This window comes from Puma concolor, chromosome A1, assembly GCF_028749965.1.
Source record: "Puma concolor isolate L17-30 chromosome A1, mPumCon1.1.hap2, whole genome shotgun sequence".
NCBI lineage: Eukaryota > Metazoa > Chordata > Mammalia > Carnivora > Felidae > Puma > Puma concolor.
In genome coordinates, this window is record NC_141667.1 from 135,223,181 (window position 1) to 135,239,241 (window position 16,061).

Genomic DNA, 16,061 nt, shown 5'->3' on the forward strand with positions numbered 1-16,061 from the left:
CTGAAATATTTCTTAATTTAAAAGTTAGAAATATAAATGTCATGGAATAAATACTTAAAGTGTGTACATCATGAAATTTCTGAAACACATAAAAAACTATATGGTTATTTACCTACGGATACTGCAATTCCTATGTAAACCACTGTAGTAATTAAAATGGCTAAGAGTGTTCCTTTGGGTATGGCTGACTGAGGATCCTAAAAGGCAAGAAAAAAAATTTAAGTCTACCTTTAAAAGTAATATACATCTACGGTTTTTTATACAGAAGTGATCCAGTACCTTGTAATACTTACCGCAAGATCACCTGAGATATTTGCTCCGGCAAGAATCCCAGTTGCGGCAGGGAAAAAGATGGCAAATACAGAAAAGAAAGTCTCTTCCTCCCGAAAATCTGGTCCAAAGTTCTCATTAAATATTTCAGCTATGGAGAACAAAATGTCTTTGGCAATTAATGGAAAGCAGATTGCACCACTATAATTTAGGTCAAGTCTGAGCGATACATATGCACGATCCCTCGCTTTTTTTCAGTTCAAGTCACTGGTAAATTCTTGAATACCGCCTAGGTGAAGTCTGGCATTCCTCTTTTCTTATATGAGGGAACAGTTTACAATCAAAATGATGATTTGACTTCGGTCATGCCTACTAGTCCATATGCCTTACTAATTATGTTTCAAGCATCTCTACCTTGATTGGTATCACTAGTCCAGATGTCAATCAAAGCATGGATAAACTTCTTAATGTCTGGGGTCAGTCAAGGAAACAAGAAAGGAGGTAGAAAAACATCATACTAACATGGAACCATTTTTTTCTTACGTCTAACCTACATACTATCTGTATAGCTTTCTCTACTTCCTAGTGCTGACCTGTTTATGCTTCGATGCTGAATTATTCATCAGGCTTCCACAGAATTTTAGCTAAAGCAAACTAGGTAAAGTCCCTTTCCATTGTAACAATAATTAAAGCTTTAACTAGTCCTACTGTTTTCATCTATTATGATAGGCCTTGACAATGAAATAACCCACTAACTGTCATTTAACCATCCACCCATCCACCAGTATCTGAGTGTGTGCCATACGCCAGGTCCTCTGCTAGAGCCATCTGGTAGCTCACTACCTTAGTAAGATGAATGGCAAGACAGCAAAGCAGTATCAGTCACCAAGAAAAAAAGTCACATTCCAAAATTTATTTAGATTTATGTACTTCAGACTGAGATAAATCTAGATATGCTACTTATACAATATTTATTACTATACTAGATAGCTATGCAATACTTTTGTAAAGTTGCCAAGGATCTGAAACACAAAGAAATGAAAAACGTGGCAGTTATTTGTAGCTATTCTGAAGTCAACCTAAGTCACAAAGAGAAAATATATAATTACTAGGAATATTTTTAGAAGTAATCATCCACTCTAATTTTTAACACTTCTTTTAGAAATAAAGTTGCAAAAATAAATGCTCAAAAAAATTTTTTTATCCTAAAAAAACACTTAAGTAAAAAATCACTTGTAATTAAAATAAATGTCACAATTTATGAGAGCATAAAATAAAGAAAAGGAACTACCTAAGTAACGCTACTGAACTTCACTTCTGGCATGCGTAGTAGACACCTGTCCTCCCAATGGAGAAGATAAAGAATTTAAAGCCCAGCTTAGAATCAGGCATGAATACCACTCATAAAAACATATTATCACACTATCAACCCAGGACCAGAAGGCACAAATAATGGGTTGTGAAGACTGAAAAAGCATCACTGGCTCAGGTAAAATCCTTGGAACAATTCCTATCAGAAAACCACCCAGGCCAACTAAGTCAGTGTCTGATATAAGCCAAACCAGTGCTACTCACAAATGTTCTAAGGTCTGTATGTTATCAGTGAGTTTACACCAGGGTGTAGACCAACTAGGGGTCTAGGTTGCACAATTTGGGTCAGCTGATTTTTGTTCCCAGTAAGACTTCGTGAAGGAAGAAATGCATTGATGTACATTCTATATCTTTTCACAGATCTGTGTGAGCAGCTCTGGGCTATACAATTCTGCAGTATAAAAGCTACGTCTCTTCCTCTAGGGCTGCAAAACCAGGAATTTTGATGAACTGAAGACAAGTCTATTTATTACCCTAAGTGGTGAGCCTCTATGACGCTGACGCAACAATTGTTTCCTGCTCCATTTTACCCTGTGGAGACAGGATGGGTTGATCCAGTAGGTGGGGAGTTGGGGTGGAGGGGGCAGTACAGAGACACACTTTGGGGAATAACAAATGACAATTTCATCAATCAGATGCAGAACGAAAAGGGTTACAGAGGTGAAAACTGTGGAAAATTCTCACAAATTCTAATGACAACTGTAGAAAAACTTAAGTTGCAATTACACCAAGAAATGAATGTTTCTTTCACAGGTTTAGGCACTTTGGGTTGTGAAGAATGAAAAAGCCATGTGAAAACACAAGTTACCATTTCAGTTACAAACTCCCTAAATTATAAAGAACAAAAGCACCTTTCCTCAGTAGCACTGATTTTTCTACATTCTATTACCTTTTGTTGCTAATAATGAAAAACCAAAGGGTTAAATAAAAGTGGTATTTTACTCTGTAATATACATAAAGGAGACAATACTAAATTGGAGTAACTATACCAAAATCAATTCTATTACAAAGAACCTAAAATATACTAATTTTGTTTACTAATGGAATTGTTATAATAAGCACCTTTAAAATTGTTTTTTTTTTTTTTTACTTACATTTATAACCAAAGAAACCTTTGGGCTTCTTGCTGTCCAATGGGATGAATGTTCCTATGACGAAATCAGCAATAGCAAGAAGTAGAATCACCAAAAGAACAATCTGAGCCTAGAAATTTCAAATATTAAAAATCAAAATCAAATCTCTCATGTCTATACACTGATTCACTTTCACTACCATATAACTTGCATGAGGGAAAGGATTACTGTCTTGTTTTCCCAGAGCCTCAAACAGTACTAAGCACAAAGCAAGTGCTCAAAAAACTTTTATTTTTAATTTTTTTAAACGTTTATTTTTGAGACAGTGTGAGAGTGTGAGCAGGAGAGGGGCAGGGAGAGGAGACACAGAATCCGAAGCAGGCTCCAGGCTGTCAGCACAGAGCCCAACGTGGAACTCAAACTCACAAACTGTGAGACCATGATCTGAGCTGAAGTCAGACACTTAACCAAATGGGCCACCCAGGTGCCCCTCAATAAACTTTTATTAAATGAAAAATCTTTGAATAACTATCCAAAAATGTTCAATATGCTCGGAAGAAAATGGATAGCAAATGTAGAACCAGCCCATGTATTTCTGAAATTAAAGATGTGCATGCCCTCCAGTAAATCATAAAGCACTATAAATTCCACAATCTGTAGGCTTTTCATCCTTTGTGGTTATTTACTGCCCCCTCCACCTTAAGTACAATGTTGATGAGGGGAACATATCTGTTACAAACACAAGTTTTACACCAAGTCCAAAGACAATGCTGAATGTGTGACACCTGTAGGAAAAGACGAAGAAAAAGTACAGAAAGAAGACAATATCCAGGAGGAGGATCTAAGCAGCAATGGGTCTGGGGGAACAATCTATGAGAACAACCCCTCCTCCTGCACTCTTTTTGTTTTGTTTTTGTGAGGTGTAACTGACGTGTAACAACGTTTTAGCTTCCTGGGTACCATGCAATGATTCAGTATTTATATACATAAATTGTGAAATGACCAGAATAAGTCTAGTTAATATCCTTGACCAGAGTTAAAAATTTGTCTTTTCCTGTGATGAGAACTTTTAAGATATACTCTCTTAAAAAAGCAACTTTCAAATATGCAGTAAACTATAGTCACCATGCAGTACATGACATCCCTATGACATTTATTTTAGAACTGCAATTTTATACATTTGACTCTGTTTACTATTTTGCCCCCTACCCTCACCTTTCCTCCTCCACTCTTAACCTCCCAATAAAGTGGAGCAGATACTCCAGAAAACCTGTGTCATCTGTGGTAAGAAAAACTGCTTGAATGAGAATCATGTCCCAGGTAGTATGAAATTCTATTATTTTCAGTAAAGTCAACTGGTTAAATGTGTAAGTAAATGATTTAATTTTATACTAATGATTTAAGAAAATAACCCTTATTCTTTACAGTTTTCCTAATTTTTGATCTGGTAAACATTATCATGGCTCATATATAGCACAGATGTGTGATCTTACATGACTTAAAAAAGGAAACAAGAAGAAACCTAAAAGGACTTAGAGATCCTCAGCAGCATCTGTGTGGATGTGCATTAGTCAGGAAAATAGAGTTGTGCTGAGGAATATTTTCTCAAAGGTACAGAAATAATTCCAGATGCCCTGCCTACATGTTAACATGTGATTTCACCAATTCTTCCCAGTAACAGTGCCCCTGGCTTAGGTAGTTGGGATTTCTGAGAGTTCAATCGCAAGGAACAAGATTAACTTTTCTGATCTCTATGGGCACTAGTTTGAAGTTTAGTGCCCCTGTGTTAATTTTTGAAGTTGAACTTTTAAATAAATTACAAAGCCAAGAGTTTAATTTGGGCTCCTAACATACTGACCAGAGTGATTCTAAAGAATGTAAATTAAGATTAGGGGAAGGGATGGAAGGTAGGAAGTCAAAAGTTAGAAAGCACTGGGTTTAAGTGGATGCTGGAATGACTGTTATCTCCAAATATTCCTTACCTTGTCAGATAGAAGATAACCTGATACATAAATTTCTCTGAAAAATGGCCACTTAAGGAATCTTCAAAATCTAAGTATATTACCACACTTAACAGTGGTCCCTAATAAGTTCTAAAAGTTGACATATTAAATATGTACAGATACTCCAGTGATGTCATTGCTTACTTTTGCTTCCCACTCCATTCCAGCTACCGAGATACCTAGAAGGATCACCACTGTAATGGCTCCAATAATTCGGATATCATTGATTTCATCTATCATAAGTATGGAATGTTCCTAGAAGAAGAGAATTATAAATGTAATGAACAATATTAGTTACTGAACTATTTAATTCTTTTTTGAAACATTTCAGAGACATGACAACACCTTACATGAAAAAGTTAGATAAATGACTATGGAATGAATAGGGAGGCCTAAGGAAAAGGAATAAATAACTATGTACTATTGAGGTATCATACAATTATCTCAAGATATCAAAAATATGATCAAATTAATAATGCTGTATTTAATACAGATTCCATAAATCAAAAATGAAATTGGTAACAAGCAAATAAAAATCATAGTATGTCAAAGCAGTACCAACAGGATTTTTTCAAGAAATATATTTTGTATTCACTGTGATTAGCCAAGTGATGCTTTTGAAAATGGTCTTTTATACTGTCTAAGAAATGAATACATTTTTGGCCAAAATCACACTCTTTCCACTCTACAAGTAAAAATGTTTGTGGTTTAATTTCAATGACATTAAAAACATGCTAACAAATTAAATAATGTAAAAACAGGAATTCATAATAGTTACATTGCTTGCTTTCTTATAGCCCTTGCTTTTCTCCATCCCTTTGGCCTATACAAAGAAGGTCAATGCCAATGTAAGTCTCAGTCCTCTTCAGATTTTACACTTCCTACTGTACTGCATATTACTGCAGAAGAAGAGTTACAGCCTAACCTAACATGAACAACTACAGGTATCTCTCAAGGTTCTTCTCATTTAAATATGCCAAATCCTATTTCGCTTGTACTGCTTTAACTATACACATCCCAATGCCTTTTTTAAACAAATGCTCTCCTGAACTCCAGAGCAGTATTATCAACTACTTCCTGGCCAGCTCTACTGGGATGTAACTCAGGTTCCTCAAATTAGACATCCCAAATTAAACTGCCCTGTGTTGCTATTTCGAAGTGAAGGCCATTATCCTCCATTTGAATCACCAACTGAGAAATCTGTATATAAACCTGAAAATCCTTTCTCTTTCTCTAATTTCCCATAAGCCCAATAATCATCAAGTCCACTCATTCAACATTTAAAAAAATCTTTCCAGTTCACTACACTTCTCCAGCCTCACTGGTCACTGTTGGAACGTATGCCAGCATCCCTCTCCCAGGATAGCTACAATCTTCTAAATGGTCTCCCTCTCCACCTGTGATCCCTCAGATCCATTCTCTACTTGAGGGCCAGGGGTTTCTTTAGGCACCAATCTGATCACACCCCAGCCCCTAACTCTGATCAAGATTAAGACCACAATTTAACAGCAAACAATACCTTTCCTGATTTGACCCTTTTTTTCCTCTCTTTAGTTTTAAATCTTTGTGCTCTAGTCATAAAGAAATATTTACAGGGTTTTTGTTTTGTTTTGTTTTTTAAACAAACCATACTCTTCCAGGCCTTTGTTTCCTTTTCTTCCCTATTCCCTTCATACGATGCCCCATTCCTCTGACCTGCCTGCTAACACCTAGACTCCCATCCCTGGAAAACTCTTCCTTACACTCCTGTGCTACCCCCTTTCCTGGACATAGGTTAAGTGATTACCCTTTGTGTTGCCAAGGTCTCCTACAACTACCCACTTGTGACATCGTATCGTCATTATTTTCTTTGTCTATCTTCCACACTAAACTTCTTGAAGGACGTATTTTGCGTCCATGACAGCTTTCCTAGCATCTAACATGGGGAGTGGTACATAACCCCCTCAATAAACATTTGGGAAACCAACGTCTAAAAGGGGAAATTACCTTAAGCAGCTCCACCACAGTTTCTGCAAATCCAACCACATACATAGCAACTGCAACAGCATTGGCAAAAGCGAAGATGAGGCCAATTGCGCCACCAAATTCTGGCCCTAGACTTCTAGATATTAAATAATACGCTCCTCCTAAAAGAAAGAACAAAAAAAGTAGTAAAGTTAGGATTTTAAATGTCAAACAATCCTTTTAATTTCACAAGAATTCAGAAAGCACATGCCTCCCGTAAGCACAGCAGTTAAATTAACGAGCAAGTGGGTGAGCATATTTTCAGGAAGAAACAAAAGAATTCTTAACAACCCACTTCATTCATTAACAGTTCTCAACATCCAGAGAATTCTGCCTGTATCAAATATAAAATCATCCAGCTATTTAAATCCTTATTTTCTCTTCTAAAGCTTAGACTAAAACGGGCAACAGCCTTCTGCTCAGATTCACAGATACCAAGATCATCTCCCGATGGTTTTCTAAGTAGTGCTTTTAATGTTAATGTAACTTTCATAATCACAGTTGAGATTATTTCAGTTACTTAAATTAATATGGGAATTTGTTGGTAATGTGAATATTAAGACTAAGCAAACTTCGTAAGAAAATTTCACAAGAAACTGCAAAGAAGCATATGGTGGTCTCCTAAATAGATACAGTTTATATTTTAATAAATCCAGCCTACATGCAATAGTCAACAAGGACATTAAATGAACTATCATGAATCAAGTGTTTTTCTAACCTAAATATTAACCAGTATTATGATTTTGAGTCAATCTAACGCTTAGCTCTAAGAATTCTTCTAAAATTCTAATTTATTTATGGCCTCTAGGTAATTATCAAACTTAGTTTTAATAATAATGAAGTTACATGAAGTTATATACATTTTCTCTTAGATACTAATGAACTGTTTAGTTCATAAGACCATATAATGAAATGCCTTTTAATAGTTGAACATTTCTCCTATTCTTCTAGCATAATGAAGACAAATACAAAAAAAAATCCTATAGTTTAATAAAGTACTAAATACACAAACTTCATTTTGGACATACCTATAATAGGTCTTATAGTTAATTCTATCAATTCTCTCAAAAAAAATATTCTACACTTTAAATCCATCCATCCCAAACTTCCTTAGTTACTTATTTTACCAATTAATCATTTCCACCACCTTGGAAATCTTGGGAAAAAAAACAACCACCTAATCCTATGTATTGATTGGTCTTATGTATTTTTTTAACTCATGTTTATTTTTTAATTTTTTAAAATGTTTATTTTTGAGAGAGACAGAGAGCAAGCAGGGGAGGGATAGAGAGAGACGGAGACACAGAATCTGAAGCAGGCTCCAAGCTCTGAGCTGTTAGCACAGAGCCCGACATGGGGCTCGAACCCGTGAACTGTGAAATCATGACCTGAGCCAAAGTTGTATGCTTACCCGACTGAGCCACCCAGGTGCTCCTGGTTTTATGGTTTTTAATCAGATGAAATTACTTAAAAATCTCCCAGAAATATTTTTGAATACTAAAAAGTTCTAATGGACTTATATAAGGACAGTTTTTTATGTCCAATAAAGATCTTAGTGTAAGACTACATCATAATCTAATTAATCACAGGAAAACTCCTAGAATACTCTAATTATCAAGCCTATATTTAACATATGTTCTCAAAATTGATTTAAACTATTTTTGTTTAATGCCAATACCAACAATGAATTACATATTATTTATCCTGATTTCATAAATGAGAAAATTAAGTCACCATGAAAGGTTAACTGAAATCAACAATGACTCATGGGTTTCAACAGCTGACAATATAAATTTTAAAATGAGAAACATAACCAACAGGACCTGTAAAAGCAAAGAATTCATCCATCATATGCTTTATAGTTATGATTTCAAGTCTTTCTATTACAAAGAAGAAAAAATATGTATCTTCAGGTGCATTCAATATGCGGGAACAATGAGAGGGGGAAATTCACCTCAGGAATGATGAATAAAGGTAGGCAAATTCTGACATTCCAGAACTGTATCTTATCTTTTATAAATTAAGATGTGTAAACCTTAAAGTTTCATACCGGTTTTGTTAATTTTTAAAAGATTTGCATTTTTTCCAAGAATGTAAGAAGAGCAAATGGATAATAGAAAATAAAAGAGCAGCTGCTGTTCTCCTTATACTTTTACTCCTGATGTAAATGTTCTCTGCCCCGTTTCTTTCACTTCCACTCTTGCTTCCTAGAGGAAACCAGTTTTAAAAGCTGTTTTCCTTTTTTTTTCATTAGCATCAAAAGGTAGTATTAAAGACCTACTACTCTCAGCCTGGTATTTTACTAATTGGCATAAAGTACGTATTTATCTTCAATTTAAATTTGCTTTGTTAAAAATTACACATTCTGGGGTGCCTGGGCGGCTCAATAGGTTGAGTCTCCAACTCCTTATTGTGGTTCAGGTCATAGTCTCACAGTCATGAGATTGAGCTGTATGCGGGGCTCCATTCTAAGTATGGAGCCTGCTTAAGATTCTCCTTCTGTCTCCCTCTGCCTCTCCCCTGCTCGTACTCTTTCAAGAAAAAAAAAAAAAAAAAAAAAAAAAGAGAGAGAGAGATTCAAAAAACTATATAATTTGTGATAGTAATAGAATAATGGAAGAAAACCATATAACCATTTCAGAAGATGTAGGAAATACATGGCAAAATTCAATATCCAACCATGAACAAATATTCTCAGCAATTTAGAAATAGAACTTCCTCAATCTGACAAATGACATCTTCAAAAACCCCACTAACAACTTCTTAGTTGTGATATACTGCACTCATTCCACTTAAGACTGAGAACAAGGTAATGATATCTATTCTCACCACTTCAATTAAACACTGTAGTGGAACTCCTAGCTAATTCAACAAAAGAAAAAAAAATCCTAAAAATTGTAAAGACAAAGTGTAAGCCATGTCTATTAACTGATGATACGTCTGTTTATGTTTAGCCAGATCACAGACTATTGGGACTAAAATACAACAAGTCTATTTTATTTCTATATATAAGAAACAAAAAAAAATGGAAAATAAAATTTACAAATACCATTTGACACAAAGGACATGAAACATGTAAGGGCAAAGTTAATAATGTATATGCGAAACATCTATACAGAAAAATACAAAACAATGCTATCAGAAACAACAGATCTAAATATATGGATATACCATTTTCATCAACTGTAAGATTCAATACTGTTAACATAACCATTCTTCCCAAAAAAATTTAAAAAAAATTTTTTTAATGTTTATTTATTAATGAGAGACACAGAGCATGAGCAGGGGAGAGGCTGAGAGATTGAGAGACACAGAATCTGGAGCAGGTTCCAGGCTCTGAGCTGTCAGCACAGAGCCCGACGCAGGGCTTGAACTCACAAATCGCGAGATCATGACCTAAGCCGAAGTCGGACACTTAACCGGCTGAGCCACCCAGGTGCCCTCCAAAAAGATTTTTTTTTTAACGATTTTTAAGTTTATTTTGAGAGAGAGAGTGAGAAAGGCATACAGAGAGGGGCAGAAAGAAAATCCCAAGCAGGCTCTGTGATGTCAGTGCAGAGCCGGATGAAGGTTTGGGTGTCACAAACAACGAGGTCACAGAGTATGAGATCATGACTTGAGCCAAACCCAAGAGTCAGATGCTTAACCAAACGAGCCACCCAGGCACCCCCCAAAATATTTTTAAGGCTGAAATCCCAAAGCCCCACTAAGATTTTATTTTATTTTATTTTTTTACTATTTAGCAGAAAACACCTAATTCAAAAATTTATGTAAAAATACAAACGACCTAAAAGAGCCAAAACACTCTTAAAAAAGAAAACCAAATTTGGAAGTCTCTGAAATTATAAAGCTAAGCAATCAATACTAACTAGCATAATAGGAGAAACAAAACTTATCAATGAAATAGCATATAGTCTAGACAAAAACACAATAAATTTTTCAACAATGGCACAAAAATTAATTCAACAGAGAAAAGATAGGTCGTTTCAAAAAATGGTGCAGGAACAAGTGGATACGTACACAGTGGGGTAGCAAGAGGAGAAAACCACAACCTCTGTCGCACTAATATTAAAAAAATTCCTTTGATACTACTAATAGTCAAAACCTAAGCTACTATAAAGATTCTAGATAAAACAAAGAAGAATATCTTTAAGACCTTGGGATAAGCAAAAGATTTCAGGCCAGTAGATAAAAGCTGTACACGAAAACACAAGAATCTGGATTTCATCAAAATAGTAAACTTCTACACTCTGAAACATAGCATTAAAAAAATTATAAAAATGTAGAGGCAAGTCAAAAACTGGGGGAGAAAACCCATAATACAGATGTTAGACAAATCACTTGTATTCAGAATATATTTAGAAACTCCTACAAATAAAAAAAGATAACACAATTTAAATATTGGCAAAAGATTTGAATACATTACAAAAGAAGATATACAAGTGGTCATAAGCACATGAAAAGATGCTTACCATAATTAATTATCTACAAGAATAGCTATAATTAAAAATACATAACAAGTGTTGGCAGTAACATGGAAAACTTAAGTCTCATATATTCATGGTAGTATAAAATGGTAAAACCACTTTGGAAAACTATTTGGCAATTTCTTATAAATGAGACATATAAATACCCCATGAATCAACAAATCCACTCATAATCTCCCAACATGAATAAAAACATAGACATCGACACAGACTTGTCTAAGAATATTCTTGTCAAGCTTATTCATATAGCCTCACACTAAAAATAACCCAAATGTCCAATAGGAACTAAATAAACAAATTATTGTTACTACAAATGTACAGTCATAAAACAGAGTAATATACAATAAAATGTATGTAGTAAAATACTACACTACAGCAAACTACTAACATATAGAACGACATGGATGAATTCTGAAAATATTATATTGAGGTATGACACAAAAAGAGTACCTTTTAGGTAATAAAAGCCCACCCTGGGCTAGAGGTGAGGGAATGATTATAAAGGAAGTTTCCAGTATGATAAAAATACTTTGTATTCTGATTGAGCTAGGTTTATATACTTACCAAAACTCACAGAACTGTAAACCTAAAATCTACATTTCACTATGTGTGAATTTTACTTCAATAATATTGTTCTAATAAACTGTAAATCTACTTTCAACAACTATCATTTTAAAACTTAAAAAGTATACCCTAGTCAAAATGATACAGCAAAAAATCGCCACGCATGTTAGACTTCGAGAGAAGATTAAATGGATCCCAAGCAAGTTCATCAGCTCACTGATTACAACAAAAGGAGTCAAAAGTTACCTTTAAGATGAACCATGTGTTAAAGTTGTTTTTAAAAGGCACTTACATTCATCTATATATCTTTCCGTAAAAAACAAAGAACCCAACCCTAATTCAGGATGAGCACAGAACACCTGCAAAATGAATGGACAGACTGGTGACCCAAATTTTTCATCACCACCTAGCACCCTCCCTCCTCTCCATTTACTTCTGTGGTTGCTGAAGTGTAAGCTCACGGAATCCTAGTACTATAAGGCAACTCACAGGTCATTAAGCCAAACCCCTCATTTTACAGGAGTACACAGAGATTCAGAGAGGTCAGTGAGTATAATAGGTGACTGGTAAAGCAATGAAAAGACCAAAGTGATCTGCTATTTCGTCCCACAAGTAAAATCAACACTAAAAGACTGCCTATTACTATTAAGAATTAATTTAAAACTCCATGGAAAAAAACAAAGCTCTATTACAATTGTACTTTAAACTCAGGCAAAACACTAAAAATCTTTTCCTCGGCTTTTACCTGAAATAAAAAATTTCATGAATCATAAATGGGTAACAAAGGTTTTTGCAAAGTATCCAACATTTTACAAGAAACCGACCTTATCCTGTTTCTTTTTTTAAATAGGAGTCATTGGATTTGATACCTCACTTCCCAGTAAAGTATCTTGCCAATTTTTGTCATAACGCATTAATCAACAATTACCTTAGCTTTTGCTAATACGAAACATAAAAATGAAAAACCCATAATTAACCAATGTGCATGTGCATGTGCATGTGCACGGTAAGGAGCAATTTTTGACTAGGACCACATTTACTAATCCATCTTTGTAGAAAGTGGAATTATCAGATACAGCTATTATGAAACTATTATGAACATTCAGGACAAATGAATTCAACACAAATTATATAGAATCTTCAAAACTAAAGTACACAGAGACAAAAAACCCCACAAAACTACAGGCAGGAAGGGAGGAGCAGTACTTAACTATCTTTTGAACACGCACTCTGGATGTCTTACTACCAATTATGCCACAAAACAGACATTTCTTAAACCACACATGGTCTTAGAAGTTCTCATCACAAGGGAAATAACATGTTTTTCTTCTTTTTCCCTTCTATCTGTACGAGATGATAGATGTTAACTAAACTTATGGTGGCAACTAATTCACAATACCATGTAAGTCCACTCATTATGCTGTAAGATCTAAACTTCTTCAGTACTGTATTGTCATTACATCTCAAACTCTAAGAAAATAAAAACTACACATGGCTCGGTTTAGCACTGCATGACTCTTTTTACCTGCGAGCAGGGACTAAATGTTCATTAATGTGAAAGGTATTTTAATATTTAGAAACACCAACAAACCTGTCCAAGTCCAGTTAATTTCTTCTGAACTATTACACTTTCTTTTGTTGTAACTAGTGCTCTTCCCTGGATAAAAATTGCACAAGAAATCTTATTGTCCAAAATGATGTTAAACTATCAGTCAACAAGTGATCATCCTCAGTGCCTCAGGTATGAGTAAGACTGAACAAAATCAAATTTTGACCCAAGTTTTCTATTAAAATGAACTGCTTTCAAAGAGGAGCTTCAAAGTAATTCGATGTAAAATACAAACTAATTCAACTATGAGGTAGAAAAACAATCCCATATAAAATTTGAAGGGTAATGGACTCAGTTAAAACAAAAGATAATTTAACAAGGTGACACTGTGATGGGTTTTTTATGTATCAACTTGCCTAGCCCTGGTGCCCAGACATGAGATCAAACGTTATACTCTGAACGTTTCTGTGAGGGTATTTTTATTTCATTATTGGTTTTAAAGTTTATTTATTTTGAGGCAGAAAGATAGTGTGAGCCAGGGAGGGGCAGAGAGGGGGAGAGAATCCCAAGCAGGATCCAGTCAGTCAACATGGAGCCAGATACGGGGCTTGACCTCACCAACTGTGAGATCACAACCTAAGCCAAACCAAGAGTGAGATGCTTAACCAACTGAGCTACCAGGCAGCCCTGTGTGAGGGTGTTTTTAGAGGAGATTTACATTTAATTGGTGGAATGTAAATAAAGCAGTTTGCCCACCATAACGTGGGTGGGTCTCATTCTATCAGCTGAAGGCCTGAATGGAACAAAAACAAACCTCTCCGTAGCAAGAGGGAGTTTTGCAGGAGAACACCTTGTCTCTGGGTCTCCAGACTGCTGACCTACCCTGCAGGTCTTAGATTTCCCAGCCTCCATTATTACGTGAATCAAGTCCTTCAAATACGTCTTTTCTAGACACAGACACAAACACACCTTATTGGTTCTGTTTCTCTGGACACCCCAACTACAAAAGTATTACAAGGTAAATATACAGAAATCCATCATATTTCCATATACCAGCGAGAAACAGTAAGAAACTAAATCTTACAATAGCACAAAAACCAGGAAATACTAAAAAATATCCTCAAAATCTGTGTACTAAAACTTTTAAGAACTAGAGAGAGATAAAGCATATTTATGAAATGAGAGCCCTAACAGTTGTTAATTCTCCCCAAGCTGATCTCTATACTGAACCCAAGTTCATCTAAATTCCAGCAAGACAGTTCTCAAAAACTGACAAGATAATTCTAAAATATATATGGAAAGGCAAGAGAACTAGAATAGCCCAGACAATTTTGCAAAAGGGCAAAGTAGAAGGAGCTATAATACCCAACTTCAGGCATTACTATAAACCACAGTACCAAGATAGTATGGTGTTAGATTAAGGGCAAATCTGCAGACAATGTACCAGGAGAGAGTCCAGAAACAGACCGACACATGTAGGGTCAATTAATCATTTTCCAGATTTACTGAGATATAACGAACATATAACATTGTATAAGATACACAACATGATGGGGGCGCCTGGGTGGCTCAGTCAGTTAAGCATCGCAGTCTTGATTTCAGCTCAGGTCATGATCTCACAGGTTGTGTGTGGGATCGAGTCCACGTGAGGCTCTGTGCAGATAGTGCAGTGTGTGCTGCGGATTCCCTCCCTCTCTCTTCCCCTGCTCACACTCTCTCCAAAAAAATAAACCATTAAAAAGACACATAATGTAACGTGCTGATACACATACATATTGCAAAATGTTTACCAGCATAAGGTTAATATATTCTTTACCCCACAGAATTTCCATTTGTGCTGTTGTTTTATGGTAAGAACATTTAAGATCTACTCTCAGGAACTTTCGAGTATATAATACTAATTATAGTCTGCATGTTGTATGTTAGATCCTCAGAACTTACTCTGCTTGTAACTTTAAGTCTGACCAACTTCCTCATCACTTCCTTTGCTCATCAACCCCTGGTACCAACTTTTCTACAATCTGTTTCTAGGACTTTGGCTTTTTTAGATTCCACATGAGTGAGATTATATAGTATTTGCTTTTTCTAACTTATTTCACTTGGCATAATGCCCTCAGGGTTCATCTATGTTGTTGCAAATGGCAACGTCTCCTTTTAAGGCTAGATAATACTCCGTTGTGTGTGTGAGAATGTGTGTTATTTTTTTCATGCATTCATTCACTGATGAACACTTAGGTTGTTCCCAAGGCTTAGCTACTGTGAATAATGCTGCAATGAACACAAGAATGGCAACATCTCTAACAAATAGTAATTTCACTTCCTCTGAATAAATATCAAGGAAGTGGGACTGCTGGATGATATGGTAGTTCTAGTTTTTGAGGAACCTCCATCCTGCTTTCCACAGTGGCCATACCAATTTTCACTGCCAACAGTGCAATGGGTTCCCTTTTCTCTACATCCTCACCAGCACTTAGGGTCTCTTGTCTTTTTGAAAATAACCATTCTAACAGGTGTGAGGTGATAATTCATTGTGGTTTTGATTTGCATTTCCCTGATTATTAGTGATGTTGAGCTCCTTTTCATGAACTTGTTGTCTTCTTTGAAGAAACGTCTATTCAGGTACTTTGCCCATTTTTAGTTTTTATTATTTTTTTAATGTTTATGTATTTTGGGGAGAGACAGAGTGAGCGGGGGAGGGTCAGAGAGAGAGGGAGACACAGAACCCAGGTTCTGAGCTGTC

The 16,061-nt window shown here is 35.5% G+C and overlaps 1 protein-coding gene across 2 annotated transcripts in view; it reads right to left on the bottom strand.

The window, feature by feature from the left end:
- SLC12A2 (solute carrier family 12 member 2) overlaps positions 1 to 16,061 on the bottom strand; it is a 109,182-nt gene that overhangs the window by 54,554 nt on the left and 38,567 nt on the right. For both annotated transcript variants that reach the window (XM_086704969.1, XM_025923949.2), the window contains exons 5-9: positions 6,704 to 6,843; positions 4,862 to 4,972; positions 2,736 to 2,844; positions 294 to 421; positions 113 to 197 (exon numbers count right to left, since the gene is read on the bottom strand). In XM_086704969.1, the coding sequence (XP_086561095.1) occupies positions 113 to 197; positions 294 to 421; positions 2,736 to 2,844; positions 4,862 to 4,972; positions 6,704 to 6,843 (573 nt within the window). The remainder of the gene's footprint in view (positions 1 to 112; positions 198 to 293; positions 422 to 2,735; positions 2,845 to 4,861; positions 4,973 to 6,703; positions 6,844 to 16,061) is intronic.